The 27,690-nt window shown below is 39.0% G+C and overlaps 1 protein-coding gene across 1 annotated transcript; it reads left to right on the forward strand.

The window, feature by feature from the left end:
- On the forward strand, nucleotides 1-27,690 carry LOC139453735 (beta-1,4-galactosyltransferase 4-like). Its single transcript, XM_071235204.1, has 6 exons — nucleotides 1-235; nucleotides 18,552-18,781; nucleotides 20,327-20,514; nucleotides 21,352-21,474; nucleotides 25,120-25,224; nucleotides 27,540-27,690. The coding sequence occupies exons 1-6, from the start codon at nucleotides 1-3 to the stop codon at nucleotides 27,688-27,690; spliced, it is 1,032 nt and encodes a 343-aa protein (XP_071091305.1).

Consider the following 27,690-nt stretch of genomic DNA (forward strand, 5'->3'; position numbering starts at 1 on the left):
ATGGCGTCGTTCTTACAACGCTTGAGAAGACTATATGTTATCGTCTTGATAATCGCAAGTGTATTTGGTGTGTTCATAATAAGTAAAAATGAGATCAACCAGTACATGCACAAACACTTCAAGGAAGCATTAAAATTAGTGTCGTCGAGCGAAGAGTTGAGAACAGCAACAGCAATAACACAAAAGCCATTGGATATAACATTACTTCCAACATGCCCGGACACACCAAATATACGTAAGTATTCGTAAATTGTCAGGTTCGGATTATCTAATATTCTGTGTAGAACATGGGGCAAATTTATTTCTCTTTCTATATATATTTTTTTTTCAGTGGCGCGGCTGAGTGAGAACATCTCACACCTTTGTTAGGACACGAGGAGAGATAAACTTGATATTTGACATGAAAAGTAAAATGTTTTATTTATTAGTGCTCTTAGAAAGAATGGCTAAGAGCCCTGTTGTAACTGCTCGAGGAATGAATGGGAAAATTTCCTCCACATGTCCACCGTAACACTTTTTGAAAGCTTTCCTGGGTCCTTGAACGCTGTGACCTTGATCAATGCTTCTTTGGTTCAGTTGCTATAGGAATCATAACGCAATCGGTAGGATGATCCGTGCAAAGTTTCCTCATTGTACACGGAACGGTTTGGGTAAATTGGCATACGAATTTGTATGATCATGTGCCAAAATACCAATCGCTTTGACCGTAGGGACAGGGACAAGTGAGCAACAGACCACCACAGAGGGAACTGGGATTGCCTAAAAGTCGGGCCAAGCAAAGTGAGTCCGGGCCGGGCCAGCAGAATAATAAAACGAAACGTGCATATCTAGGCAGATCTCAAATGTCCACAAACGTATCACTGCAAACACGAAAACGTCGTTTTTTTCGTATGTGGTCATTGGACGGATAAACGACTAAAAATTCATTAAAATTAATTGATTGGTTAGCGTCTAGAAAATGTCCGGAAAAGCGTCGAGTTTTTCAAGCGTAAAATGGACGGAAAAACGATGCTTTTTGCCCCACCTTGTACAACTGTTAAAGGCCAATCAGATGGCGCGGGTCCCCCGACGCACGTGATGCCCAAGGCTTCCTTTCGGAAGCATTAGGTTTCGTATTTCTGGCATGCCTTGCTCTAGTATCTATCGCGCACAGTGCAGCGAGATTTGCTGATTAGTCAGTTTTAGGATATGTAACACGTTAATGGAATTCAGACACGCGCCAAGAAGTCAAACCAAATCATGTTACAAAGTTTATTGAGATAACATATCCCTCCACTATGCAGAGTTACCTCTATCGGATAATGGGTTGTGTTTCATTTGGTTATAACAGTAACTAATTTTGTAATGTGAAGTTTACACGATATACGTCTTTTCCATAGGGCGAGAGGTGGGTCACATGACGATTTCACGTGACTGTATTCTTGAAATGACGTAAACACTGACCACTTCCACATTCCTGGGGAAAACCCTGGGAATTCCCTCGTACGAATTCATACAGAAGCGTTGTTTCAATCTATGAATTTACGTTAGGATCTATTTTGACACATCTTTACAATCACCTTTCAATGATCGGCCAATTGATCAGTGATGACAAAGGCTTGAAATCGCCACAGGTTAATTAACAACTTCGGAAATATCACGTATATCGTGTCGGCCATTTTGACGTCTTGTACTTGATGTAAATGTATTACGACGCTCTGTCATTGTGATTGACTTACTGAGGTAGTTCATAACAGACCTCGTATCTAATGAGGATATTTTGGGGAATACATTTCTTGTAAACAAACTAAAACATATGTTCCTCGGTTTTGGGGGAACTATTTTATTCCGGAATAGTTAGTCAAGGCACCATGCGTGTATATGATCTGTTATTATGTGTTTAACAAATACGGTTTTGGGCGTTTATAAAATACACTGACGCAAGTATATTCTAATCAAATCCATTGGATAATTGAATATGCTTTATTTCAAGGCCGTTTTCAAGGTCTAAATATGTCTCGTTGTCGCATTGTCGCCCCATCACAAATGTGTATGAAAGGCAGTTTAGTTAATGTTTCATTTAGGGAGCGGTAAATAAGTTATATCTGTCGTAGAAGTTCAACCTGATACACGTACGTCTTGAATTGAAAACTCAAGTCCGTCCGCGAGACCATAACGTTTTATGGTGAGCTCTTCTCTATAAGAGCTTAGTGTTCAACTCCCAGTTCCAAACACGTTGTACCTCATCAACAATCCACATTCCTCTAGTGCAGTGATCGTCCGGAAGATCTTACTCTTGTCCGTAGAAGACAACTGACGAGTGCACGCCTGATCACCTGTGACCTCGTTACACCTCCCATGAGGTGTTTGCCGAGCTCGCGACACACTATATACTGCATATTGTATACAGTATATTGCAGTCGATATACTGCATGCTGCATGTGATACTGATTTGCAGAGAAGCTACAACTTTCAAGATTCAAGATTCAATTTGCATTTATTTCATATACAACGGACCGCCGTCATATATCACTGGAATACGGGTGATAGCGGCGTTAAAACAATTTGTTTTCATAATGGAGCGCTGCAGTCATTTAAAATGGAACCGTATACATGTATAATACCAACTCAGTCTCTCTATTTCGAATATTCAGCAGCAAAAATATACTAACCAGCTGTGAGGAGAGATATAAGATTTTTATAAGCAGTCAAATAGGGATGATAAAGGACCCCTCACTGATTAGGTTCTTGTTTACTTAAAAGCAGAGTCGGCCATGTTAGATGATAAAACCAAAATTCAGGAGCTCCGGCGGGGGGCAAACTGGTGTGGTATGAGCTGTGACGTAGACCCAATAGAATAAAGTAAAAAATGAGAACAACGCAAGGCTACAATGATTGGGAAAGTCTAGAGTTCCACAGCTCTAGTCTGAAATCAAGAATTGTTCTGTCCTCCTTTTTCTTTTTTTATTATTATTTTGTAGATATGGATAGACCAACCAGGAGAGAAATTGATGGAATTTTAATATCACATGTCACCAATGATCCAGTTAAATTCATCCCACAATACCAATTAGTATTTGATATAACGAAGGGCATGATCAGGTACATATTCACTGTAGTAATGTACATACTAGTCAACTTGATTATAATTTTTATTATAGCGTAGCGCGGCATCAACGATTACTATATGATATCCTCACTTGTCATCGATGTATTGACATCGAACAATGGACGATAATTCGAAATTCTTATTCGAGCTATGAATAGCTTTAAGGACAGTAGGGGCGGTCGGGTAGCCTAGTGGTTAAAGCGTTCGCTCGTCACGCCGAAGACCCGGGTTCGAATCCCGACATGGGTACAATGTGTGAAGCCCATTTCTGGTGTCCCCCGCCGTGATATTGCTGGAATATTGCTAAAAGCGGCTTAAAACCAAACTCACTCACTCACACAAGGGACAGTACCGGTGTCAGTAAAATTTTCGTAGTTAAAAATATGTATCTACAAAATATAATCTAAAGGAGCCAAGAAAAATCTTGTTTTATTAATACTTACTTCCATGGATAGAATTGAGGCAATCTGGGCGTGTCAAATCGTTCTAGACTCGAGATTGATTTCTTTTAAATGTATTCTCTGTGGTCTGGGAGACGTACAAGGGTGTCAGTATCGCATGGAGAACTGACGTTTGGGTGAATTCAGCTGGGACCAGTCTTGGTCAGTGTAATCGGATATATTGTGGAGTTGCGGGTTTGGGCTGTTTGATGAATAAAACAAGGGCTCACGAACAAGGGCACAATGTTGAGATTAAAGTGTCACCACCTCTGTTTATATCAGATAAGTTATTGTGATTTGAAATTTCTTTTTGAACAATTGCGAGTTATTGTATACTCTGTATATCTTTCGTCATGGTAGAATATATATTTTCTATGTTGCTTTTTGAATTATCCACAAATAATGAGCACTACAATGTAAACATCTATCTGGAGATATACAATAATACAACTGAAGGGCATATCTGAAAAATGGGACTAATCGACTAATATTTCTTTCTAAAAAACTGTCCGTTACAGGCATTCTAATCATTATATTATACTTTGTATAGTTTAAAAGTTGGGAAATATTGCATTTCAAATAATGGCTAATTGGGTTTCTTTCTACATTTTGAATTCATTATAATTTCTGCAGTAAAACCTTTACATCAGATTGTGATATAAATAAATATGATCTATACTGTGATAAATGAATTATTAATTTCGTATTATGAATTAAAATTTTAACATTTTGACCCGTTATCATTGTGGGCCCTTATTGTGTATCTAAACAGTAATGGCCACGTATTGTCTTCAGATAACACTCGTTTTTGTGCAGGTGAATCGATCAAAATCATGTGCACAGCACTATAGTGGCAAAAGTGGTTTTTCACGTGCAACTGGTCAGGTGGCCATAACACGGCACGTGTTTTCAGCCATACTTGTTAGCAGTCATTAACAAAAAAAGACAAAACACAAGAAAACAGAAGTCCACGCATTTCAAATGTGAAACGTGAACGTGCCATCGGCATGTTGCAGACGGGAACGTCCGTAGCTGAAGTCGCAAGGACGATGGGTTGTAGTCGACGGACTGTTTATGATTTACAGACGCGTCTACAGCAAACGGGTACCACCGCTGATCGCTCTCGGCCAGGTCGACCACGTGTGACGTCACATGCAGAGGATCGTCAGATTGTCTTACGTCACCTTCGTAACCGATTTTTGACGGCTACATCAACCAGAAATGAACTGTTTAGGGGTAGACTGTGTGCGCAAACTGTTCGAAACCGTCTGAGAACTGCTCACCTTCAAGCACGACGGCCATACTGCGGGCCGATTCTGACTCAATTACACAGACGTTAACGTCAATTGTGGGCACAGCGACACTTATGATGGACTCAGAGGAATTGGAATCAAGTCGTCTTCAGTGATGAATCCCGATTTAATCTTTGATTTGTTGGTGGTAGGGCGAGGGTGTGGAGGTGCCCTCATGAACGTTACGCCCAGCGTTGTGTACAGGAAGCTGACAGATTTCGAGGCGGAAGTGTCATGGTGTGGGGTGCTTTCTGTGGCAATGCACGTTCCAGGCTTCTTGTCATCCGTGGCAACCTCAACGCTGCTGCTTACCGCGACCAGGTACAGACACCAGAACTTCTGCCTTTTATGGCAGCACATGGACCCGCTTTGATCTTCCAACACGACAATGCCAGACCCCACACAGCAATTTTGACAAGGAATTTCCTTCAGAATGCGGGAGTCAACGTCATGGACTGGCCGTCAAGGTCTCCCGGCCTCAATCCCATCGAACACGTCTGGGATGCTCTTGGCAGAAGTCTGCGCACTCTCCAGAGCCAACCACAGATGTTGCAAGTCCCTTGCACCATTTTGTAGCAACAATGGCGTCGTCTTCCCAATAATGTGTTCACAATAAAGCATCACAAGGTCCATGCGGAGGTGTTGTGTGGCAGTTGTCAACGCACATGGTGGCCATACACGCTACTGAACTTGTGTGCCATCAGATTCTCGTACTTGGGACTTATGATTTAAACTGTTGATGTTATTACCGAATACCGTAGGTGCTTGGAACAAATTATGGTTACCACCGTTAATTAAAATCCTTCTTTGGACATTAATGATTAAAAATTACCTTCTCTGATACATTTGTCCGTTGTATATCATACACTTATGGGATTACTTTTAAAAATCTGAAGTTTTTAATTTGACTCAGTATATTAAAAGTTTAGGGGTTTGAACATGTGCATTGAATGACAGACAAGAAAGCAACGTAATGATTACATTATGAATCAAACTATTTTATGAATAAAACTAAATATATAGAAAAAAGAGAGTTTAATTTCTCATTGTAAGAGGTGTTTAATAATAGTTTTTGTTTGATTATTTGTTGTTGAACGCCGCACTCAACAATATACCAGCTATATGACGGCGGTTTGTAAATAATCCAGTATGGGCCAGACGATCCTGTTATTGACATCAAGAGCACCGATCTACGCAATTGGGATCCGATGACATGCATCAACCAAGTCAGCGAGTCTGATCACCCGATTACCTTAGTCGCCTTCGTACAAGCATGGGTTGTTGAGGACCTATTCTAACCCGGATCTTCACGGGTATTTTTTTAATAATAAGGTAAAATGAAATTCTGTATATGTCCACAATTAGTGTGTATAAGTAAATGGATAATATATCCATACACGCCAATCAAATGGGTTAGACTGCATATGGTTCATTGATGAACTATTTTACAAGTCTATATTTCAAGACTTGTATTTGATATTCATAATAACCCCTTAAAGCTACACAATGGCGACAAAACGCTACCAGCATCACAGATACCTATAATACATGTTTGAACATGAGATACATATAATTTCTTTAAAGTTAAATCATGTATCTAAACAGTAAATTAGAAGGATTAGAAATATTTGTCATACTTTTTTTCGTTTGGAGAGTGAAGTAGTGACAGTAGTGGCTGGTATCTGATGGGTGCAAACAGGTGCCGAGTCGCTGCCTCAGATGGCTCTAATTTCGGAGCTCTAAAGATCACGACGGCGATACAGACCGTGACGTAGTTTGTCTCACAGTCCCTAAACCATAATATTATTTTCCCTTCCGCCCAGGCCTTACTGCAATGCTATAGCCCAAAATGAAACCAGCCTAGATGTTCAACAGGTTCAGGCTGAAATTTCCATCTCACTTGGGCTCCTTTTAAATTTAAATATAGTTTTTCGTTTTAACCAAAATAACATATTAAATAATATATACTAAGCGTTGGTCTAAACGTGAAGTACAACTAGCCAAAAGATTCCATGCATGTCTATATTTCTTCAGACAGACTCTCCATGTTCCTATCGATATGTACAAAAGACAAATGAATTAAATATTACAGCACTTATGAATGGGTTATATGCGCATGTCAGCGTCGATCCTACAATATCCTTTTGCGCAAAATACATATATACTGATGAATTAACGTAGTAATACTACGCAAATATATGTCCAGATGTATACATCAGTTTCATCTCGTGATCTTTATTCGTGCTTTTAGCTCTTTTTCTACAGGAGATTATGGGGTGTTACATCACACCAGAAAGCCAGGGCCAAATTCAAGTAATAATTTCATGGCCCGTCTTGTATGTTGGAAACCAATATCGCAATATGGCTATTGCTATTGAATATTGCTAAACGTGGTATTTACCCGAGTACTCACATAATTATTCCATTTTCTTCATGCACGTTCTACAATCATCTACGATCTCTATCTATACGGAGGTATATCTATATTCATCCAAATGTCCATACATATATGTCAACTTACATATGTATTAAGCATGTCCCACATTCTTCCTTAAAAGATAAATGCTAATAATTTCCTCTGTATATATTTATATATGTAAATATCGTCAACACTGATGCAGTGAACGTACCACAGACCTGATGCTAGAATAACATCTAATCTCTTAAATGAACATATTTTACGGAAAAAAATCATGTTTTAAACAATAGTTATAAAATATAATAAAAACGAGCCAAGAGACTTTCTTCATTTTGCCAAATTTTGGGCTGTACTGGACATATTTCTTCTGGGTCTGTATGACATACAAACCTAATGCTTTTAAGTGTAAAGATAAGTAAGAATAGCTGTTGTATATCTTCAAATATGTTTGTAATTAACCCGACCATGAACAATATTGAAGGATGAGTGGTAACTATTTATGTCATTATTTCAAATTAGAATGATAGCACATCAGGAAAGCATTGCACTTTAATATACGTATCTTGTTAGCCCAATAGTGTTTTAAGTAAGAGCAACATGTATATCGAGAGTAAAGGTTTGGTGCGTGACTTATCACACAATACTGTCAGAAAGTATGCATATTCTGTTTATCGGCAATAAATGACATAAGGCGATTCATGCGGGTAAATACGATTTACTTCAGAACTAGTAAAGATTACTTTAGGTTAGGGGAAAATGTATGTTATTAACAGAACTTTTGAGTTCGGCAAGCTTAGTGCTCAGGGGGTTATTTGGGCAGGTTTAAAGGATTCGGGTCCTGGCTTGGGCTTTGTGTTGAACGTGTAGACGGCATTTCCAGGTTTGACGTATCAATGACCAAAATGATGTACTGCAAAACAAATCCATATATACAAGCTTGTTTATGCTTTGGGAAGATGATATATCCAAAGCCTAAACAAGTTTGGATTGATGAGATATCCAAAAATATACAAGTTTGTATATATGATGTATCCAAAATTGTTGTTCTTTGTATATATTGGTAAAGGGAGATAATTGCTATGCATTCGTATATAATTATTATGTATGTTCCCTACATACCCCTACAGTTTTCTTTTCTAGTGGGGAAAACCTGCTCACATACCTGATACTTTGTATGTGAATGGTTATCATGGTGGAATTTCGCTTATCATTGACTATATTAAAAGCAAGTTGAGCTCAGCCTAATATCGTTTGCAAAGTCAACAAACTACGACTATAAATGTATTGTACACATACGCAAGAAAATAAAACATGTTACAAATACAAATTATTAACAAGGGGAGGATGAATACTAATATCTGTACTTTTAAGAACAAGAAATCGAAGTATTAAGATTTAATGGGTATTCTTTTACTTATGTAAATGCAAATTGTTGTATTGTGTTTCCTTATCTACAATTCCACAAGGAACAAAGCTTGTTTAAATTTAAAACAAATATTCAATCAGTGTGATACTCTGGTTATTGCGCAAAGAAGAATCCAGTTCCAATGAAAGTGAGCAGCATGCAATCAAAAATATTTAAACTGACCCGAAAACAATTATATATTACAATAATTAAAATCAGGCCGTCAACATAATGACGGTTTCAGCGGGCACATCGTAGTATTTGAAGATAATCAATGAGAACTTCATACTTATACTCATACAAAATGAACTCTTATATTTGCACAGTAATTGAGTTCATGCTTTCAATGGCAGCTTCAAGATATTGAATGAAATATATTGTGTATTATTAAAATAGATGAGAAAACAACAGTATCGCTCATTTCGTATATAGAATACTAAATGATCCCCCGTGTCGTACCATTTCTAGGAAACGAGTGAACAGTTTGGTATCAACTGTTTGGTTTGGCGAGTTTTATAAAACATGGTATTTTTTTACACATAGACTCGTTTCGAATTTTATTAATCGCCTCTTTTATGTAAACTCAATTATCGAAAACGAACGGATAATTCAAGGCTTGTTTTTCTGCGTGGGGGAAGATACATTTATTTAATGTTTACTAAATTAGAAATTAAATTATGCATTTATCGTCCCACCATAATTCACAAGTTGCATATGTTAGCAGTTTAGGGGGCGAAACCGCATTATCAGTGGTTCATATTGGGAAAGGGAGGTCACTCTAATTTCAAACGGGAGCTATCTCCGTTGTTTTCGTATTTGCAAGAAATGGCGTCACGCACGCTGTATGTTGTTTGTCCAGCTATTAAATGCCCAGCTTATCCCTAAGGTAAAAGGTATTCTTAATTAAATGTTTGAATGCATTATATATTTATGTTTCCACCCGTACATCTTCTAAGACTGGTTTAGTGCTGATTCGTTAGGTTGTTTCGTTAGTTCTGATAATCAATTCCTAAATGTGGGCAGACGTTCTTCCGTCATATTGATTGCAACAGGAGGGACCACATTTATTAATCATTATGTAGCCTGCCACGAATGAGATAAGATAATATTTATTGCAGAAACGTTCCATTACGGGACAGATGCAGTTTTAAAAGACAAGACATTATGATTCATATATACATATATACAGACATACATAATTTACATTCCTGTAGACACATACAAAAACAGAATAATCAATATTATCATACATACATAGATATTTTTATACATAAATGAGATGCATCGCAACTGACATATTCTATTTTGGTAGATTAAAACTTAATCAGAACAGAACAAGATACCTTTATGTATGTTACATTTTATCAGGTCACGAGCGGTGCCGTGGCAATACAGTCCAATTTTCAATTAACTGTATAATGCTCCTTGCTTCTTTAAGAGAGTCTGTTTCTGTGTCCATTTCACTGAAGAGAACAGCATATCCCACTGCTAAGTATATGATAAATTGCTGAATTAGAATTAGATAAGGTTGAGAATTAATTGCGTGTTTTTTTTTTACCCTGTTCCCCATTGTTGGAAAGTGTGTCGTCTGCTAGCCCAGCTGGAGCCATCTGGTAATAATTAATTAACATCACAAGCTGGCGTGTCGCCCCGATAGCCGAATGCCCTACTTTTTGAGTTCAAAGAAAACCAGTGTATGTCAACCTGGCTTCGTACCCCAGCTGGAGCCATCTAGTAACAATTTATTAACATCAAAAGCGAAATCTTGATAACTGTTTTTAATCTGACCTTTTGGGAAAATAATAGTGGAGATGGTTGAGTACATGAATTTGTTAAGTGACTGACGTATTTTACTTTGTAACAGCTACGACGTTTACATCCCCAATACAGTTATTACGGACAGATTTAGACAGACAGATTTTTTATCTAAGTCTCACCTCATAAACGTACATTATAAAAAACAGCATCTTATTAAAATTTGAGCCACTCCACATGGAGTTATGAGAGACTATATATACTATTTACACATATATACAGATATATTAAAAAAGTAAATAAACAACGTGTTTAACGACGTTATAAAATGTCTTTTCTTTTCTTTAAAATATAATAGCAGGTTTTGGCCGCAACATAGCAAACATCATGGCTGGACAGTATAAAACATAACTTTTCAATATCACGTAAAATATCAAAATTTGGACAAGTGTTAAAACATAGATCCGGTAACTGTGATCTATCAACATTGTATAAAGGACATTTGAGTAAAACATGGCATTCATCTTCTAAAATATTCTGACATGAAAAACAAAATCTCTCATTTAAAACTGTGCCATCGTATCGTCCCGTCTCAATCCTTATAGGGGCTGTTCCACTTTTAAAACTAGCAATTGCTCGTCTATAAGAACGAGGCATAAATTACTAACATAAAACTCACAATTTGGAAAATACTTGAAATTACAATAAATTCCTAATTTGTTTCCTCCTGTACCATTTACACTTTGTGGCTGACACACATCCTCACTCCACTTTGTACGAAATATATCATACATTTTATTCTTGACAGATGTAACTTCATATTTGGCACAATACCTATTGGCGATATTAGCAAAATGATTTAGGCCAAGATCGGATAGCTTTTTTATTACTCTAAAAATCCAATAATATTTCTTTTATTAAAAAGTGCTTTGTTATAGCCCCATACAAATATTTTTTGATGTTATCCGATCAGGGTCTATATTACACAAACGTCTATGAAATCTGACAACACTACACCATTGCATAATAAATGTTGGTGTCCAGCCCATATCACCAATTACAGCATTATTTGGTGTAAATTTACGTAGACCTAAAAGAAGCGCATAGCTCTATTTTGTACCACATTTACACATGAAAAATCATACACACCCCATATACATGACCCATAATCTAAGGTAGACCACACCATTGTGTTATACAACTTTGTAAAAGTATGATAATTCATTCCACCAAGAGGTTCAAACTTCATAATAAGCAAATCAAGAGCTCTACCAACAGGGGCAGTTACAACTTCAGCCATACGTTAATAATCCAAATGCTCATTAAGGAGCAGACCAAGATAATTATATCTCTCCACAATTTCCACGACATCATCACCACACTTAAAGATACATGTACGTGGCATGGGGCCCTTTAAGGCTGGTTCAAATTATGTTACTGACTTATGTTTACATTAATTAGTGAAAATAACCTGATCCGTATTTAAGTGGCTGCTTTGCTGGATAAAATAATTTTTATGACTTAGAAAATACTTCCGTTGCAAGTTTATTATTATTATAGTTTATAAGGGTGGCTTCGACCATCTATAAAAGTTTCAGCCTTGATTGAATTGTGATACAAAAATGGTGATAACAAAAGTATAACAATTGACAAAATTAACATTCAATAAACAGGTTTAGGAATAATATACCTATCCAGGCATTGACATACACGAATAAACATGACAGACACAGATCAATTTTAAACGCCGACAAAATCGTGTTGCATATTGGAGGTCACAGGTCACCAGTTTGTTTGTTTGACGAGGGTCTGTGAATAATCGAGTCTGGACCAGACAATCCAGTGATAGACATCATGAGCATCGATTCACGCAATTGGGATACGATGATATGCATCAACCAAGTCAGCGAGCCTGACCACACGATCCCGTAAGTCGCCTCTTACGTCAAGCATAGTCGCCTTTTAAGACAAACGTGGGTTGCTGAAGACCTATTCTACCCCGGATCTTCAATCATATTTGACAAATTCCATTTGAGATCAAGAAATAAGTACATTACGCTTGAACATATTTGGTGGCTGGTACAAATGATTCAATAAGTACTCAAAATACAAACGATCAAAAACTGGACATACAAAGGAAAGATGGCACTCGTCTTCTAGTTCCTGGTCAATGCACAATTCACAAACCTTTTGCTCTGTTTACAGTTTTGCTTATCTTCCCTGTTCAATGTTAGAAGTATGCAATAGGCATCTCATGAGAAACAGATATTCTATATTTTGCAAAAAGAGGTATAAAAACTAAATATTTCCTTCTGTTTTAAATTGAGTTTCAAACATTACATAATATTAATATTTTGTTGATAATAATGCTGAGTTCCATCCTTTATTACAAATCCTTTACTCTTTACATGACTATGTAATAACATGTTCAGGATGTACCACCTTCTGACGTTCATTGGATATAACTTGAGCTGAATGGACAGTTTACAGGAGAAATAGACACCCAAATATTTGTATTAGTAACAACATCTAATTCTTTGCCTTATTAAAACCATTTTCTTTTCTCCCGTTTTGAAAATATACACGTATCCCTCGTTTTTAAGACATAACAATTACATTAGTGTTTCCTGTGTTTGCCGTTCGACATGACTTTTCACAAAACTGTTCTAGTATATCAATTTGAGGCTGCAATCCGGGTATAGTTCCAGTAAACATTGCAATATCAACAAATAACAGTAAAAAGAGTTGTACAAGATCGGGATGTAACTGTACACCGCCTAGACATTAATGTTCTATTTCCATGGCTAATTCGTTAATAAAGAAAGAAAAAAGGAAAAGACTTCATATGCATCCTGAAGACACCTGTTCCAAAGTCTGCAATGCACAGATTGTGACACATTAGGCATATCGGTTACCACTCTCTGACTTCTGCCAGTTGAAGCATGCCATTGGTCCTTTATGCGTTCATCACGTTGTGGACGATACATTCCCAGCCTGATAAAAAATACTGCGTTAAAGCAAAAGTAAAGATTTTACGTGTGTTACTGTGGATAATAAAAATCAACCATACTTATGGCTCATGGTGATCAGAAGACCAAACCACGTGCACGGAGGAATTGCAATGTACACGTGCAATGTTTCGGGTGTGTTGGGTCGTTAGGTTTTGGTTCTCTCTCTCAGTAATTTTTCTGAGTTGGTCATTATTCTAAAGACGGACCATAACATTTATATTTCATGATCACCTACTTGTTTGGCAGGTATATAAATTGAATCAAACAATTTGATAGAAGTGCCGGACTGTATTGATATGGCAGTCTCACAAAGGGCCACGCTGGAAGCAATTAATGACCGCATTGGTAACATTGTTAACATAACGAATCGGTTATTCTACTCACATGCTAAACATCCTAAATCAGAGTGTGGCATTACCGAAGGAACAACTGGTATTTGAATGAGTGAGTGAGTAAATATTTAACGTCGCATCAGCATTATTTCAGCCACATAGCGGGAGGCACGGCTGGCCCAGTCGTCTGAGGCGCCGTGATTCGCTATGCAGAGGTGTGTCCATTGGGCACGCAAGAAACTTATGATTGTGGGTTCGAATCCCAGTTCACCGCGATTATGTTTCTAGGTTTGAAACAACCATGAAAATCAAATGGATGGACTTATTTGATCATACATGATGATGCAACTACTACAATAACTACAATAACAACTCACTCAAAGCGAATTGCGGCGCCACAGATGACACTGGGCCCCAATCTATGCCTCCTACAATCCACTAGCAGAGGATTATGCACGTTAAATCCATCTCATTCACTCAGACATATAGCGACGAGACCAAGTTAATATATTCACAATTTAGTCATTCATGCAAAGTTATATTTAAGAACAATTCATCATACATATTTGAGCATAACAATATCATGTATACAATTTTTAAACACGGGCTTTAGGCCCCCAGTAACCAAAGCTGGGCCACCTCGCTGAGGATAATGGGGACTTAGGGTACCTCGGCTTCCTGCATGTTATCTCAGCCTGCATTACGTCATCACTTCAGCCACTGGTAGCTTTGAACAATACTAGCCAATATTACAAAATACTCGGCAATGAGTTGGCTAAAACACTGGTTGATGATAGTTACATCGATTATGATAGGATTACGGGTCACACAGGGGGACAATAATATTAAGATACTTTAACCTCCTGGATAGAGCCTTCAATAATGTCAGTTGATGATAGCATCACAAATTTAAAAACAAGCATTTAATTATTCACATCTATATCTAATTATCTATTCAATTATACAGACCAATTTCTTTCAAGTAGTTGATAATGAGATGAGCGCTAACACGGGAAAACAGATCTTTCAGATTTACGCTTTCATAATGTAAATCCCTTTTATTTATTGCAAAGTTCACACAGTCAAGCAAAGTATGCTTGTCGGTGAACCTTTCTTCACAAGGGATACACTTAGGAGGTTCGTCCTCATATGACTCCAGGATATTGCTGAGTGCGGCGTTAAACAACGAACCAACCAAAAAATCATCTGTCTTCAACATATATTCGTGGGTAAACCGACTGTGGCGAATACAACATCGTCGTAAAACGACCTCGTCATGTCTTGACTGATAGACAACCCAAGTGGGTATGACCGATTGTTAGTTTTAATTCATGAAGTTTATTTCTACCTGCCTGGGTGTCTTGCCTCGTTTGCTTGAGATCCCGAGTATAACTCTTGATGGTTGGTTTGAAATCACTGTACGGGACTAGTTGTCGAGATAACGGTTTGTCAAGAGCTGCTTTAGCTGCAGCATCGGTTTTTGAGTTACCTGTTATGCCTACACGACTTGGTAGTCTTATGCCTTGATGTTGTATGGTATCTATTTTCTTCTAAATTGCTTTTGCAAGCTCCACCATAGACAATGAAACCACAATCTAGTTTGGAGCGTATTAACGATGTGTACAAGTGAAGGACGTTTGTCTGATTTACTCCCCACTCGGAATTTGAAACGACTTTTAACAAGTTGAGAGCCTTCATGCACTTTGCCTTTAAATATTTGATATGTGGTAAACATGTGAGATGACGGTCAAATATGAGGCCCAGGAATTTGGCCTCCCCTACTACCTTCATTGGAGTACCATCTCAAAATAAATCTGGATCCTTATGCGGTTTGTATTTATGACAAAAGTGAATATAGTTTTTTTGGGTTTAGAAAACATGAAGCCATTTTCGTTGGCCCATTTACGAATTTTGTTACGACAGGATTCCTAGCTGTCTTTCTATTGTATTCATAGTCTTAAAAGGACAAGAAATGTTTAAATCAACGCTATTGTTTAATACTTTAGTGAGACTATCAATTTTGATGCTGAAAAGTGTGACTGACACTAGCTGCCTTGAGGGACGCCATGATCTTGATCGACATGATCAGACAGGGTAGATCCCACTCGTACCTGAAATTGTCTGTTGTTTAAAAATTGAAAGATGAACTGAGGTAGTCTGCCCCTCAATCCAAATTCATGCAAATCTTTTTAAATACAATGTTGTATCATATGCCTTCTCTTGGTGGAAAAAGATATACAGTATGATGTTTGTTGACAATGGAATTTTTAATAAATTATTCTAAACGCACCAAATGGCCAATGGTTCTTCTGTTTTTTCGGAAACCACACTTGATGTCACTCAGGAGGTTATTGGTTTCTAAGAACCAGACTAATCGATTGTTGACCGTGCGCTCCATGGTTTTACAAACACAGCTAGTGAATGATATTGGATGGTAATTGGATGGATCTGTATGATCCCGCCCAGTCTTCGGAATAGGCATACTAATAGCATTGTGCCACGAAGGAGGGAAATTTCCAGCTGTCCATATTTCTTCCAATATATTAAATAAAGTTTTTAAACATGAATCGGGCAAGTGTTTCAGGAGCTGATAGTGGATGTTGTCGGATCCTGCTGCAGTGTCATGAGATTGCCCTAGCGCAGTATGTAATTTATTGTGTGAAAAGGTTTCGTTATAGTCCTGACCATTATCAGCTAATTTGTTTATTTCTTGCTGTTTTGAAACCTCTGAAATTGAGGATTATAGTTTGATGATGAGGAATGGTTTGCCATTTATGATAAATTTAACAAACACATGATAACTGAGAAACTATTTATGAGAATAACATTATGCCATAGCACATGCATACAAGGCCAGTTTCTTTGGCGTTAGGGAATTCTCATCTTGATATTAACAGCAACTATAACAATGAAACCTGTGGTTGAGCATCAACACTAACCAGCACAAATTATTTGCTCAAGCATTGGGAGCATCTACCCGAATATAGTGCCGCATGTATAGTGAGTGAGCATCACCGAAATGAGAAGCTGCTTGACTGAACATCAGTCATTATTGACACCCATATGGTACAGTCGAGTATATGACCTACGCTTTTGAGAATCAGAAACAGTATTTGACAGCATGCCATTAACATATAAATATATACAGCAATGAATGATGGAAATAGCCCCAGAAACATTATGGATATTTAACTGCCTATGGATATTTGATTGCCATTTAACACTGGATTTTTAAACATGTACAACGAAGAATGGTTGAGGACAATATACAACATTATGGATATGTTTTAACCATCTTCTATGAATCATCATGAGAATCCCTGTCCCTACTGACAGCATGAACAAAAGGATTGGTAAAGACAATGAGTTGTACAAACAACGATGATGGGGTATAAAACAGATGCCCCCAGACTTAAACCGTATTAAACTTCTAAAGCACAGCATGACTCTGTAAGTGCTGAGACTGTGAACATGGACAACAGGGGGGGGGGGGGGGGGGGGGGGGGGGGTGATCATGAGAGAGTAGGTGGGATTTTTTCGGCTGTACAAGCATACAGCATGGCGAACGACATCATTGCTATTGCGCATGTTACCTGGGACCCATGACGATCGTAGGTACGTACCTTTGACACGACTACCAAACTACAATAATACGAATGCCATCAAGCATTTTGTGTTATTATAACCCAAAGTGTCACCAAGTTGTTGGCAATTTCAGATTTAGTAGTTAAAAGTGTATTACCATCTTTGAGATAGTGAACTCCAGATTGTAATCCTTTACCCTTAATCTTTTGAATCATGTTCCACACCTTGGATATGGGTGTGCGGGAATTGATTTTAGATACATAGTTCCTCTAGGATTGACGTTCATATTGTTTAAAGCTACGTCTCGCGTTGGCGCCCGTGGACAGTTGGATGTCGTCGGAAATATTTCTCGTCTTTCTTCCTATTTTTTTTATAGCTTGTTTACAATCATTATCAAACCATGGTTTACTTATATGAGTTCAGTGTCCTGTGTTCAGAGACAGCAACCTTGATATTTACAAACTCTTTCAAATTGAGAAGATTGATGGATTGATGTCTCCGTGCAAATTCCACAAGAAGAGAACCAGATCAAACCTTGGTGACATTTGTAACCTTTCCGCAGATGCCCATTCATTCACCGGATTCAGTTTTATGGGTTCTTTGTGACCAGCTTTGATAATAACAAAACATGGCCAATAATCAGATCAGTTAGGGGTAATTGTGTTCTGGTGAATTGTCAGATTCCATATCTCTTCGTTTTGAACCAGGGTGTTGGGAAGCCATGTCAAAAGGAAAAAGATTCAGCACCCTTTTTCCCCACCCACCATTGAGTCTTATAATGCAGCGGATTTCCAAGCTGGAAAGACCGAGGATAAAGGGGTGGTATACTCCAGCAAATTTGACACGAAAAGCTATAACCATCTACCAAATCAAAGGTCAGGCTGGTTCGGCCAGAGACAATTAAGTGGACACGTACAGAATTCGGAGGTCAGCATCACCAGATTGGCCCATGAGCCACCACCTTCTGAGCATAGGGCTCTTCAGTTTTATAGATTCATACATATATTTAAGACATTTTGAATAAATTTATGTTTAGAAACCAAAAGAAATAGTGTATGAAGCCCTGGTATCTCAGCAATATGACTTCGATCGTGGGTTTCAGGACTGTGTATATCACCTGCTTCATTTTGGGCTTTTCTTCCTCATTAAGCTTAAACGGTGTTAAAAAATTGAGAGTGGTGTAAAACAAAAACTATTCACAGATTGGACACAATTTATTTTAAGATGAACCTGTAAAGCTGAATCTCACCATCATCACCCAAGATGAGTTGAAGACAAAATACCCCTCCCATTCCGGGGACAGATACTGGCCCGAGAGGTGTCGGTCCAAGCAGAGGCTAGCGGTCATTATACCTTACAGAGACCGGGAGCAACATCTGATGATCCTCCTCAACAACCTCATCTCCTTCCTCAACAAACAACAGGCAGACTTTACAATATTCGTTGCAGAACCTGTGATTGTTTCCATGTACATTTCCTAACTTGACACATTATTTATGGAGCTTCCATTTTAATATTTTTAGGATCTATACTAATATCTATATTTTGCTTGGTCCCAAATGTACCACCAAATCCATGTCGCAGTAATTAACCATAATCCATAATCCAATAAAGTAAGGCCTTTCTATATATTCATAGAAAGTATTTGATACAAGTAGAAATAAAACACCTGGATTCTCAAACACTCAAAGGATTAGTTTGATTATTTGCTCAATAAGACATCCAAACTGTGAACTCGAGGTAAAAACGTACGCTTCGACACGTCCTTATGGTTCGAGAACACCTGATGTCATCATTTCCACTGAACAGAAATTACTGTGATTCACGACTGTTGGTAAGGGAATTTATCGCATCCATTTATTTCAACTTAGAATGATGAATATATATCAGGATATGAATATTCCCAAGGTGTATCATGATATTTACAACCATGCACGGCGCACATTTTCTATCAAAACAAAAGGAGAGGGGAAAGGAGAAAATGTACATTCCGGCGTTTACTTGTGCAAATGTTGAATGCTGTTTCAAAAGAGCCACACATGCTATATAAGCTATATAGCGTAACATCACTCCTGTTCAATTCAAATTATTTACGTCATTAGGCGTCATGAAACTGACAGATGCATGTAATAAGTTTTAGTACACTGCTAGTTGTTCCTGTCGAAAGCTGGCAACAACAGACTATCCCAGTAGCTTAATTTTGTAAATTGTATGATCGCATTGTGGTGTGTCTATAATTAGGCAGGGCAAGAAGAAAGATTCATGAAAATATAACTGATGTAACACGTTTAAGTACTGTTCTCGTAATGTGCTGGGTAAGCTAGCATAGCTATATATGTCTGTCCTAACATTCGGCTGGATCTCCTGTCTCATTATCCTTCAAATACTGATATCTCTCTTTTACACAGCAACATGTTTTCTTTTCTTGGTCAAGGTGCATTTAATCTCGCTTTTACTGCTGAGAGACATGTTCAGGTTCTTTCATATTTCTCGGATAAGTCTTTTGTTTAGAAAAAAGTAGTTCATATTGCCAACTTTCGTGATTATATCGATGTGTTATTTTGGAAAAATCAGTATCATTGCCCCCTCTTAATTTATTTAGATGTATGTTATTATTTTTTCTTTCTATTTTCATAAAACTTGGCCAGTTTGTGACGTTGTTCAAAATCCATCGAGTTCACACACACACACGCACGCACGCACACACATACACACACACACACACACACACACACACACACACACACACACACACACACACACACACACACACACACACACAGCAGCTCTCTGTCAGTGAACCATGTTGAGCTTATATAGTAGATATATGGCCGTATGTAGCTACCCGTCCGTGAACCGTGTCTAGACTATGGGTACATTGGCATCTTGTTTTACATACATGTAGAGGCGTATACTGTTTAAGAAAAGATTAAATCGGATATTGGAAAATACATTTTTGCCAGTACTGTAGTTACATCTGTGTTCTTGGCTTGTATCAGGCACCTGGGGGAACATTCAACCGAGGTCTAATGATCAATGCGGGAGTGGCAGCCTCACTGAGGGAGGATCATGTCACCTGCATTGTCATCCACGATGTCGACCTCATCCCAGAGACTAGCGACAACTACTACCGCTGTCGAAAAAACCCTTTCCATCTATCAACTGCCAATGCGAAGTATGGATATAGGTATTTTTCTGCCAAACGTGACTCTGACGTTATGCGGCTTATCATACATTGTTCTAGATATCAATAGCGTAGTCATTCAGTTAGAATATCACCATAGCTCTGTATAGACTGTAAAATCCTACGCTTTTGTGCATGTACGTGTACATCTGTGTCATTATAACATACGTTGAAACTTTGAAAGATACTTTATGAACATATGCTATTTATCAGTCACTTTACCACATAAGATACATTTTTCAAACATACACTTCAAAGGTTTTCCTAATTTGCACAATCTCATTGAAATCCGATATATCCAATTATAGGTCACGTAAGAACGACCTTTCGCGAACTTTGACCGAACAATGACATGAGTCGATATTAGACAAACAGAAAGCATGGTTTCAAACTGGCGACTTCCGTTCCAGACCTCATTTTGAAAAATAGTTTGATTCAAAATTTAAGAACTCAACAAAAGCTAATTCTGGAATGTTGATGATGGCCGAGATTACTACTCATGGGCTAGAGAAAGCCCGTTCTTTCCGTTCAAATGTTTATCCAATTTAAGCGAGGGAAAGATAATGATTTTGACAGATACAGTCATACAGTCCGAAACTGTTGCATGGAATACCCCGTTTTAAACTTTTAGAAAACTGTCACTTTTCTGATCTGGTGAGCGACGCTCTGATTCGCTGGATGAAAAGTAGTTCTGATGTGACCGGTAATGGGAAGACAGAACTAATATCTGATTTTAAGAGGATGGTTATTTTGCCATATGTGGTATATGCAGGATCCTAGTCTTATCTCGACCTATCGATGTCTATATTTGTTATCACCACAATGTATACATTTCTTCAGACTTCCATATTCCTGGTATGTTGGAGGAATTATTGCACTAACGCCCACCCTGTACAAGCGGATAAACGGCTTTTCTAACTGGTACTTTGGCTGGGGTGGAGAGGATGACGATTTTGCAAAAAGGTAATGTTTGCTGATTGCTTATTTATTTGTTCGACACTCGCATGTTTTTCCTGAATCTTGTCAATCACATTAGTGATCAGGTTTGTTGGCCTGAATAGGTCTGAGGCTGTATATGGGCCTTTTCCAAAGAATGTTGTACTTATCATTTTCCATGACGCCCTCTACATATTATAATTATTATTAACAGATTAAAATTAAAAATGCAGCAAAGAGGGTTTGGGTGATCCTGGCACAGTCAGGATGGTTAGGCTCTTCATCAGCTCAGGGCCCTTGCCCCCTCTTCACGTAGCACAGACAGCAAATGCGACTTCTCCCAGGAAGCGCTGCCTAGTCAAACCCACCCAGAACTTTTCGGAGAATGTGAAAACTCCCCAACACTGCAGCCTTCTGCATTACCCAGATTGTCAGCAGGGCTGTAACCCGGGTACTCTCCCAATGTCAGTCAACAGATTGGGAGGTACCAAACCTAAGGCACCGAGAACAATGGGGAGATGGACAACTTGGTACTTGGGATGCAAGTGTGACATTTCGAAAGCGAGGTCTGCATATTTGCCATGTTTTTCCTCAATCATGTAAATCATATTAGTGTCAAAAGGGACAGAAAATTCAATGATGTAAATGATTTCATTGGATTTATAAAAAAAGGACAAGATCAGGTTTGTTGGCCTGGATATGTCTGAGGCTGTATACGGGCCTATTCCAAAGGATTTTGTATTTATCATTTTCCATGGCGCCCTCTACATATTCAGGGTCGTACCATGGATGGACCTCTGTGTTAAAACCAGAAGCATGGCGAAGACAGTAATAAAATGATCTAGCCACCCCATCATGTCGCTTAAGATACTGTTTCTGTGCCAAAGCTGGGCATCCACAAACAATGTGTTGGACAGTCGCATTAAATTAATTACACAATCTACACTTCATATTCACATTTTGATGCAAAATCACACATTGACGGTTTCGAGTTGGAAGTGACTGGTCCGGAGCAGCAAACAGAAAGCCTTCTGTTTCACTTTTCAGGCCAGACGACTTCATCCAAACGAAGGACTCTGCAGGTTTGCTGACCTTCTCAACACACTGCACATAAACTTGTCAGTCAGAAAGCCTCTCCTTGACAAAGTAGACAGAAACAGTACAGAACCATCAACAAAATCAACACTGACATTGAGATTATGTCCTTCAACCTTGGCTCGTTTTACAAAAAATGTGGAATGCCTTGTTTTCCTCATGAGTCTTGACATGCTTCACAAGAGGACCGTCAGACAAATAAATGTGTGCAAAAGTGCACAAAACAATTCTATCATGAACAGCCTCCACATTAATCAAACCACGCCCTCCCATCATAATTGGTAAATACAAGCGATTGAGGGAAGAGCGAGGGTGGTGGGATCTATAGTGTGACATGATTCTTCGTGTGAGGGTGTCAACCCTGACTTTCTTGTTTCGTCCAATCAACAACACCAAAAGAATACGAAAGGACGGACACAGCCTACGTATTTGTGGCTTTGACTTTATTATTATTTTTATTATCATAACCACTGTCATATCGCTGAGTGTGCGTTAAACAACAAACAAACAAACAAATATTATTATAAATGCCCCATGCCGCTGGAGTACATACGGTGAACCAGGTCTCTAAGCTGGACCATCAAATCAATTTCGCCGCAGTGTACAACAGACATGGGGACCTACACTAATCCGGGATCCCCATGAGGTGAAAGATGACGTTCAAATGTAATGTAGATATATACATTTTCGAATCATGAACACTATGTTACTAACAAACTTACACCTACATTTATCATTGAAGAGCAAGATCACATGTCCGTTACTTCCGCTCCACCCCTCCTTCACTGTATAATAAAGCGAAAAAAACCTTTCCAATAACCAATAGATTCCAACTATATCACGAACAAGGGTTTATGAATCACTATCAAATAGTAATGACACCAGGTGTTCGCGAACAGGTGAAGGTATCCTGCCCTACTTGTGACACCCGTCACAAACATATGCAAAGTCACCTTGATCAAACCACTTCTGAGCAAGAGTCGCATGACGCTCTTTGGAATCTTGGTAGAAAGAGCAAGCTCAATTTAATCTCAAAAGTTGTGAAATGTACAAGCTGCTGGAATATTGCTCGACATGAAGAGAAAGTTGACTTTTGAAAAGTCACCCCTCTTGTCAAACAGTCCTGTGGAGATTGTTTTGTCATTCTGAATCTTTATGCATAGATCTACACATAAAACAGATGAGGCAGTCTCACTGGTCTCCTTTGTTTTTAGCTCAGGTGTGTAAATCAGTGGAAGGGAATTAGGTATTTGCTTGTTATTGAACGAGGCCAAATCATCGATATACCTGAAGCTTAAGTTAAACTTCTTGGCCAAATTACCTTGATTTGACTTTGCAAATCCGCACCGAGATTTCGATTCATATGCATATAGAAACAGATCCGCAAGAAGAAGAGGACAATTGGTGCCCATGGGGATGCCCACTTCTTGCTTAAATGTCTTATCCCCAAATCTCATGTAGACGTTAATGATGAGGAAGTCCAGCATTTCACATATTGTTTTCTCCACAACACACGTGACTCAGTGATAAAGGTCAGTGAGTTTGGTTTAACGCCGCTTTAAGCAATATTCCAGCACGACCACTGGAGACACCATAAAATTGGCTTCACACATTGTAGCCAAGTGGGGAATCGAACCCAGGTCTTTGACGTTTCGAGCCAACGCTTGAAGCTCTAGGCTACCCCACCGTTCTTCATCTTTTCATCTCTCATTAAGCTAACATGCGGTGTCATGACGTGAAATACTGTTTCAAGTCTTACAATAGAGGCGATATAAACGTAGCTTCGTGCAATCCGGGTTACAGTAAAATCTCAGGGCTATTTGTGGGAAAGTCTGTCTATATTAAAGGACACTACAAGTTGTATCAGGATCACGAAGGGTACATGGGTTGTTATGCGTCCCGCGTTAGGTTTTATACCAGTACCCAGAGGAACAAGGGACGCACTGAACCCCATGTACCCCAAATGATCCTGCTGCAACAAGTTTATCTTACCGACATGATTTAATGTGAAATTGTAAAAGAATTAACACAAATTAATAATTCCCAAAGCGTCCGGGCAGCAAGCAGTAAAGATCGCTTTTTTGCGCGATTAAAAGAAATTACTTCCGCCGCGCTGTCGCTGTGCTGCGTTATAATAAGGGTCGATTATCTTAAAACAACCAGAGCGATTTTTTTGCTGCAAACGCGTTGGTTTAGTGTGAGAAGGCCTTAATGCTATGCCTATGAGGTGGCATCACAACTCAAGGGAGAACGCAACTCATCATTGTTAATGACAATTTGAATGGTGTTCGCTACCGGGTCGAACATCGTTCGAGATCATGTATTACGCTTTGTGCCAGTGAAGGCAGGGAACGTCAGATGCAGCAGGATAATGAGTGGTAAAATAGCTCCTCTTTTTTAAACCTGTTGCTCTGTTTCCAGGTATGGGTTTTCGTCAATAAATTTGTTATGGTAAGACATTAATCAGAATAACGACTAAATATTATGTTACTTTTTTCTATTACATAACACTTTATAGTAAACACACTTTCTTTATCCGCTGGTAAATATATGATCATAGTTATATTTCTTTACCAGAATGCATTCATTTGGTCTGCGAGTCGAACGAAATTCGATTAAGACTGGACGGTATTATGCACAATCACATGGCAAGGATAAGGGGAATCCTAAAAACCCTAAAAGGCGAGTATTCAATGAGATTATTGGTTTGTTTGTTAACGCCGCACTCAGCAATATTCCAGCTATATGACGGCGGCCTGTGAATACTCGAATCTGGAACAGACAATCCAGTGATAAATATCATGAGCATGGATCCCTGAAATTGGGATCGATGACATGCATCAACCAAGTCAGCGAGTCTGACCACCCGATTCCGTTAGTCGCCTTTTACGGCAAGCATGGGTTGCTGAAGACTTCACGGGTGTATATGTACTAGTGGTGCTATATTAAGAAATTGTTAGTGTTGTTTGTTAGGCATGGGAAATTTTTACCGTACCTCGTACCTGTTTACAGATTTATTGGTGTTATTGAGTATTCGATATGCGTTCAAAGGTAACGTAATCCTACTGTTTACGCATGCCAAAATAAATTTGCAGGCATCAAAACTCAAAAACACCCGCAAATCTGAAAACTAATGTCTATCACCAAAACATTATCTTGCAATATACTCACACGCAAAAGAAACGCAAGTGGTTTTAAGCAAATATGTAACAAACATGGAACCATAAATTGATACGAGTATGTAGTGAAGCCTGATGGTGTTATCAATATTTTTGGTTGCAATTTGGAAGCCCCGAATAAAAACTCAACATAAAAAACGAATCGCCAAAACGCACCATTTCAATGAATATGTGGGTATCATGCACCAATTTCTTGCGAAATCGAACATGCTCGATGTGACTGTAGTGGGTATAAAACTGGCCGATTCTTGGACCTGCCACTTCTTGGTCAACAATGCCACGCCTAACTCAAATTCAGAGAAACCAGGCTATAGGACGTTTGGAAGCTGGAGAGTCTTCCAAGATGTTGCCCGTCATTTCAACGTTAACATAACCACAATTTACCGTCTCCTGCATCGATACAATGCTACACTGACTACAGATGACCTTCCTCGGAGCGGTCGTCCTAGGGTCACCACACCTCGACAAGATCGGCAGATTACCCGTCAACACCAGCGACATCCGTTCCTAACTGCAAGTGAAAGTGCTCGACAGACCATAGGAACACAAAATCGACACATTAGCCTGGACACTGTGATCCGACGTCTCCGTTCCAACAACCTCAGATGTCGCCGACCAGCACGCCGTCCTGTTCTCCAACCACGGCATCGACAAGCACGACTTCAGTGGGCAGTTGGGAGACTTTTGTGTCTCCCATGCAGACGGAAGCGTCAGAATTTGGCGGCGTCGAGGTGATCGTTTCGCTGACAGAACCGTTGTGGAAAGGGATCCATGGGGTGGACCTAGCGTCATGATATGGTCATGCATTGGACTTAATGCGAGACTTGTACCCATGTGCTTTCTGAATGTTGGTCGTTCGAATCCCGGTTCACCCCGATTATGTTTCTAGGTTTGTCAGCACCATACCCGTGCTCGTGGGTTTCACCGAAGTGGTAAACGTCTGAGACCTGCATCACTTCGGGCTTTCCTCCCACATTAAGCTGACACGCCGTGATATAACTGGAATACTGTTAAAAGCGGCGTTAAACCCAACTCACTCACTCACTCTGAATGTTGGTCAAGGTCGGGGACACGTCGTCACTGCTCAGCGGTATATCGACCAAGTGATCAGACCCCACGTTGTTCCATTTTTTGCACAACATCAACAACACATTTTCCAGCAGGACAACGCTCGTCCCCATGTTGTCAGAGCTACCATGGCCTTTCTTTAACAACACAACATCCGTGTTCTACCGTAGCCAGCCCTCAGCCCTGATCTGAACCCAATCGATCACTTGTGGGATGAGGTTCAAAGGCGTCTGCACAATGTGCGCCCAGTCCCTACAACTGCCGATGAACTACGCACAACTGCTCTGGGTGTGTGCAGGAGGATCCATAGGGCCTTCACAAATCATCTGATCCACTCAATATCCAAGAGATGTGTGGCAGTGATAAATGCTAATTGTGGTCACACCAGGTATTGACTGACATTTTGGGTTTAGACCCGAAACTGTGTAAGCCTTTAGAATTTAAAAAAATTAGTTATGCCATCTGCCCTTTAATCCATTGAACTGTTTTCAGTCAAATTTGTGTCAATCGTACCCTATTAGTATTTCTTGTCTTTACTGTTGAAAATAAATAACATATATACTGCACACTCGACTTGCGTTTCTTTTGCGTGTGAGTATATTTTCGAAGTGCATTGTTATATATGTCATGTGAATCAGTCCTCGGGTATTTTGGTTTTAGAAAACACCAGCAATGTCCTTCAGTAAGGAGATCTGGTTTGCATTTGGTCACGTCCACTGTATTACAATTTGTAATTACCTTTTTTTCTAGATTAATTTTCCTCAACAAAGCAGTCGGACGATTGAAAACAGATGGACTCTCCTCGACACGGGTCAATACTACGGTATCTCACAGAGGCGTTGTCACGTGGCTTATTGTGTCCATAGATACGAAATACTATGCGAGAACTGTCCATAGCTGA

The sequence above is a fragment of the Haliotis cracherodii genome, unplaced genomic scaffold (assembly GCF_022045235.1).
Source record: "Haliotis cracherodii isolate W230 unplaced genomic scaffold, xgHalCrac1.p SCAF_10, whole genome shotgun sequence".
NCBI lineage: Eukaryota > Metazoa > Mollusca > Gastropoda > Lepetellida > Haliotidae > Haliotis > Haliotis cracherodii.